We start from the raw sequence: 6,000 nt of genomic DNA, 5'->3' as shown, positions 1-6,000 counted from the left end.
CAGACTTGTTGCCCTTATGGGATGCTGGGGACATCTACTGATGCCACATGGGTGGGTAGACCTGGACTCCAAAGATGTTTCCAGCTACCATCCCATCACCCTGCTTTGCCCCTCCCTGCCCCTGTTCTGCTCACCCGTCACCACCCTCCCCTGCTCTGTTTCACCCTCCCCCTTTGCAAAGGGGCCGAAAAGAAACTTTGTACCCCCGGATAAAGTTCCTCTCAGAGGCCCAGCTGCCTGGCATCCAAGGCTACAACAGCACCATGATGGCTGCAGCTGCATCCTAAGGATGATGGGCAGCCACGGGCCGCTCCCAGCGCCTCCTTGGGGGAAGGGAAGGAATGTCTGTTTTCCCCAAGTAAGAAAAGTATTCTCACAATGGGGCTACTCAACTCTGTGCCAGCTCTTTAGCCTGTGCAGTTTCGGGCTGGGAGGCCCAACGCAGGTCTGTGGATCCAGCAGAGCTGAGCTCCGTCAGTCCTGCCCCATCCCGCCCTGTTCCCTCATCATGCCTCCCCCCGCCCTTCCTTCACCCTGAAATGCCTCCCCCTGCCCCGATTTAGCTCACCACTGCCTGGCGCTTGCACAGAGTTCCAGGCAGTGTAGCACAGGCCTCCGACAGGTGCCAGCCCAGTGTAGGCTTGCGCTGAGCCTGCTCTGGCACTAACTGCTGCAAGTGCGACTTACGGCATATTTGAGACAGTGAGTACCGGCGGTGGGCCAGTGAGCAGTTTTCAGGATCAGGCTCTAAATTAGGCCTTCCCCTCCCCCCACTCTTTATAAGCGATTGGTGCAGGCTCCCATTAAAGAAATGGGCTTGCCACTCATCTAATTTAGCCCTTAGGCGATCAGAGACTGAGCCCCCCCCCCTCCCACAATTGAACTCATTGCAATTTGTATGTATTGTTGGGGAATATGCATCCCCAGTAATGCCCCAAAGCTACATAAATGTTTCCAACTATCATCAGAAAATGGTCAAAGAGGTCGCCAACCTGATCTGTAATGGCAGTAAGTTCCGCATACAGGGTGACAAAATGAAGACGCCAACTGCAGGAAGGCCCCCCCCCCCAGCTGACCTCAGGTCCATTATACAGTGAGTGTCACGGCTCTTCAGTCCTTTACTTATGTTTGAAACACAGCAGTGGATGTCAAACTTCCATTCTGTTTGCAATGTGAGAAGCCTCTGACCAAGGGATATGCAGTATCAAATCCTGGTTCTCTGAACAAATGCTTTTGTTTGCATTCGGTCCATAGCTTTGTCAAGTAATTCTGGAAGTGATGCCAGAAAAGAAGAAGTCCAAAGCTCTCTGACATTAAACAAGTATGACACCCTTTATTAAGTTGAGATGATATCTTCTAGCAGAATAATAAGGCCACATGGCATGAGATTGGTTTACTTGTTTGATCTGAAGATTGACAGTTGCACTTGCTAGCAGCTCGCTTGCTTCGGCAAATGTACAACTTGGCTTGACTTGGCTTGATTGGCACTGACAGGGCTTGTTATGGCTTTGACTGTTCTTGGCTAGAGGTAATAAAATCTCTATTAGCAAACCCCCCCCCCCCCAGTTTCTTAGTCTCCCATTTTATGTGCCTAAGACATTAAATGCTTTGCAGAATCAGATACAATGACTGTGGCCCCACCACCAATGAATTTTCTGACCATACTGGTAGATTGCTTTGCTCTCCAGCCCAGCCTCTCTTTTTGTGCCAAAATTAGCATTGTCAATCAGGCAAACAGGTGGCCTATTGCATGAAGTGGATCCCCTCTCCCAAGGCCTTGTCTCCTGGAGAGCCAATCAGAAGTGACACTGAGGTGATGAAGGCAGACTTGTCAGCAGATCTGGGGTATAAAAAGTAAAGCTTCCATGTTAGCAGTTCTGAGCAGTCGTGCATTCCCAGCCTCGCCTCGGGTGTAGGGATTGCAAAGAAAAGCAAAACTACACCGTCTCGACAGTGTAGTTTTGTTTTTTATGGTTAGAGGCTCAACCATTCTCATGTTGGGATTGTCTAAAAACATACTCTGGATAAGGACGTCGTTTAAAGATCTTCCGTGTGGGCTTTGCCCACGTTCGCTAGGCACTCTTGTGAAATCAGGTTAGTAGCATGTCTGGAACAATTGAACTGTGTTAGTTTGTAAAGCAAACCATTGGTATATTCTGCATGTATCTAGGGGTGGCTGGTAGATGTCATTAGTGGGAGAGGGAGGTAAAGACTGCAGAACAACTTGTGCTTTTTTAAAAACAGAATGCAGCTTTTTCATGAAAGTACAGATGCTTTGTTGACTGTTAACATTTAGGTCTTTGATGTACCTGGCTAAACCGTTTTTTAAAAATGTGCTTGAAAATGCAGTGCAGTGTCAGTTTTATCAGACTGTCTGGTTGTTAATGTTTCCAGGGAGTGCTCAAGGTTATATTACTTAAAGATAAACGGATGATGCTCCCAGAATAGCTCTGATAAAATGCACATGGTATTGGCTCGCCACTGATGACTTTTTAAGGGAATCAGCTGCTGGGGTATCCATTACACTGCAGGTCTGGACCACTTGCCTACTGTCAGTCAAAACCAGGGTGGTTATTTTTGGAATGTGACATTTCAGAGGCATACCTTTAAAATACTATTAATACAAAAGCCATATAAGCTCGCAATTTGAATAACAGGAAACTATCCCTATCCATTAGGGTACTTTTGATGATGGCAACATCCATAACATGGAATTAAACATATTGGTGTTTGCTGTAATTTTCTTTAGTCAAATGTTATTGCTGCAGATAATGACAAGACCCCAAATAGGAACATGATGCTTTGACATCAGCTAAAGATTCTCCATTTCAGATTAATCATTAAAATGAATTCAGATACAGAAATTCACTTTCAAGAAGATTATCAGTTCAGTAACCATTGGGGAAGAGGGGAATACATACTGGTCAATTACAGCCCAAAGGCATGTGTTGCCATGTTCTTACTGCTAAGATATGGCTTTTTATTTTGTTATCTTGAACTTCCACTGTCTGAATTTATAACCACTAAAAAAAACCCAAAAGAAATAGGCCTTATGCATACTAAAATAACAAGGAGGATAGAGTCATAGCCTCCTAAGACTGCACTCTTATAGCACTTATCTGGGAGTAAGACCCATTAAACATAGTAGAACTTACTCCTGAATAAACATGCATAGAATTGTGCTGTAAGACTTGTTTAGTCGTATTAAATTATTAATCCACCAGACTATTTCCAAGGAAACCAGGTAGAGATTTAAAATTTATGCTCTATTATCATAACCTTGTGGTTAGTCATCAAAGATATCAGTACATGGTTCCTGCCTTATTTTTTGACAGATTAAGTAGTTGAGTTACTATAATGGGATGCTGTACCCCAAACTAAGAAACATTCTCTTCTAAAGTCTTGAAGGATTATATTTACAAATATGTACTCTTTTCTCTGTAGCTTGGCAGAGACTAAAGGCATTGTGACATGCCAACACACATTTTAAGGGGGGGGGGCAGCTTTTCAGACTTTACACCTTTCTGCAGTTGCTCAAACCATCACTGTCAGCCTAGCTCACATTTCAAAGTTGGTCCCTCTGTAGGGGAGATTTAACTGTGCTGCTTGTATTTTTGCATTTAAATTTGGCATTTTATTCTGTTTTTTTTCCCTGTATGCCTTTCACATTAAGGAAAACTATTTAGCATTCTGAAGAAGTGCTTTTTTTTTTAAACACCTCTAAAATGTCAAATAGATTGATTACCTGCACAGTTCTTTATGGTTGCAATCTAAAGGCAGGATTCAACTCAGTAAAAAGGAAAAATGATGCCAGCATTTTCCGGCACTTTCAGGATTATAAGGAGGAATCTTTCCTCCAGTCCCATCTTTACTTTTTAGTTATCTGGATTGGCAGGGGGTTAGGGAACGCAAATGTCAGGCTGTAAAGCAGTGACGGAATCAACATTAGAGAACAGGCTCCCGACTGGCATGTTTATTCTGCTTGATAATATGTGGCTCTCTTGAAGTCAATGGCAAACATTACTCTCTATACTGAACAGAGGTGCAGATAGTTCAAGAGCAAGAATTTCATTGCCTAACTGCCCACAAACAGTTCTATATTGCTTATAGAAATTTAACCCAGTCAACTGCCCTTGTCTAAGATGACAGGGGAAAAAAAAATCACTCAGTAAGATGTACCACAAAAACTATCACTTTACCACATTATGCAAATGATTTTAAATAGATAGACATCCTGCATCCAATTCTTATTTCTGCCTTTCTTTTCAGAGTGCCTGTAAAGATGACGACAAAAGCACCAACGTTCACCCAGCCGTTACAAAGTGTTGTGGCACTGGAGGGTAGTGCCGCAACCTTTGAGGCTCACATTAGTGGTAAGTCTGTAAACCATTTTTAGGACAATATTTCCTTTTGTTTTGCTGATCTCTGAAAACACAAGAGCAATGGGATGGTGACTTCAGCATCCCAGATAATTTAGGGACATGTCTGCTCTGCAAGAGCAATGTAAGAAGTCTCTTGTTAGGGATCTCTAATCCCAAATCTTGATGGTCTTCTGCAGGCCCACACTGAAAAGGGTAGAGTCTAACCATGCTTGTGGAACTCACATGGGGCAAGGTTCTTTCACAGAAACCACATGATCGCTATTTTGAGGAAAACTTTAGTGCTAAGCGAAGCTGGTAGGATTGGATGCTTCTATGGAGACTTGCCAGGGAGGGGTCTTAAAGGATGCTCTTAAAGTGAGGTTGTATTATTACAATTCAAATTTCCATGATAGCAATGTTACATTTTTACTTACAGCAATAATTTAAAAGCATCTTTTATCTATACAGTCTGCAAATTATGGCAAATTAAAAAGGTTTACAGTCACCAGAGTGAGCTGAGAAGAGCAAGCTACACAGCTTTGAATAGTCAGTGTCATGGGATTCTCAGGGGCCAGAACTACAGCCTAAAACCAAAATGTCCATAAGTACCTGGATATTTTGCAGAGTTGCACATTTAAATTTTTTAAAATAATTTGTCTCATTTGTGCTCTGTTCTTCCTCCGAAGAGTTCAAAAGAGTGTATGGTTTTGGTTATTTTTCACTCATGTCTCTTTTTTCACTCTTTCATTCCACCAAAACAATCCACCAAAGAAACAATGGTGTAAATCAAATATCTTCAAAGCTGTTTTGTTTATAAGCATTTAGCTTATTCTTGTGATCTGTGAGTATCCTAAGGCTACATTTTATATAGCTTGGTATCTAGTAAACTATGATGGGAGATTTCAATTTTCTCTTCCATTTCTGTAAGTTACAATTTAGCAGACAATGGACTGTGATCCAAAAACTCCTCTAGCAACAATGCTTAAGTCAGTGCTTAAGTGAAAGTATATTCCCAAATCAAAGGAATTGAGGATTTATTTTTGTACACATTTCAATGCATGGCGGCTCCAGAAAAAGCTTAACCCATACTGACATATAGCCTCAAGAACATGTGTCTCCATGTGCCTGAATTTGGATTCTAGCGAGGCCACACCCACACACAAAATCAAACCACTTGTGACTTTGCTTTAGCAATGGTGTGCCAAAAGCCCAATTCAGTACTTGAAAGCACATGGAAGTGATTGGTTTGACATAGGTTAAAGCAAGTTGAAGTCAACATGGGCTAGACTGAAAGTAAGCAGTTGGAGTCCCCCAAGCAGGGTGACCTGATACAATGGAGGACAGAGTGCCCATACCTTTAACCATTGTGTAGAAGAGGGAATTTTGGTGGGTGCAGCTCAAGATGGAAGGGTTTAAAAAGCCATACCTGCCAAAATTCCCTCTTCTATATAATGGTTAAAGGTACAGGCACTCTGTCCTCCATTGTATCTGGTCACCCTGCCCTCAGGCAAGATCTGCCTGCCTGAGGAAGTAACACCTGTCCTCAACTCCTTTTATCCAACTCAAGGACAAAAGAAGGGTGGAGGAAGTGACATTTCTAGTAACAGGATCTGCTAGCAGGCAACTTTCAGAAGAGGGA

General features: G+C 42.7%; 1 protein-coding gene across 1 annotated transcript in view; it reads left to right on the top strand.

Moving 5' to 3' along the window:
- The first annotated feature begins 1,893 nt into the window (after window positions 1-1,893).
- Window positions 1,894-6,000, top strand: part of TTN (titin) — a 322,156-nt gene continuing 318,049 nt past the window's right edge. The window contains exons 1-2 of the mRNA XM_066621689.1: window positions 1,894-2,094; window positions 4,270-4,373. Of these exons, the coding sequence (XP_066477786.1) occupies window positions 4,283-4,373 (91 nt within the window). The 5' untranslated portion in view covers window positions 1,894-2,094; window positions 4,270-4,282. The remainder of the gene's footprint in view (window positions 2,095-4,269; window positions 4,374-6,000) is intronic.

The sequence above is a fragment of the Tiliqua scincoides genome, chromosome 1, assembly GCF_035046505.1.
Source record: "Tiliqua scincoides isolate rTilSci1 chromosome 1, rTilSci1.hap2, whole genome shotgun sequence".
In the NCBI taxonomy this organism is placed as follows: Eukaryota; Metazoa; Chordata; class Lepidosauria; order Squamata; family Scincidae; genus Tiliqua; species Tiliqua scincoides.
The sequence above is the reverse complement of the archived record's forward strand: the minus strand, read 5'-3'. Positions and strand labels throughout refer to the sequence as shown.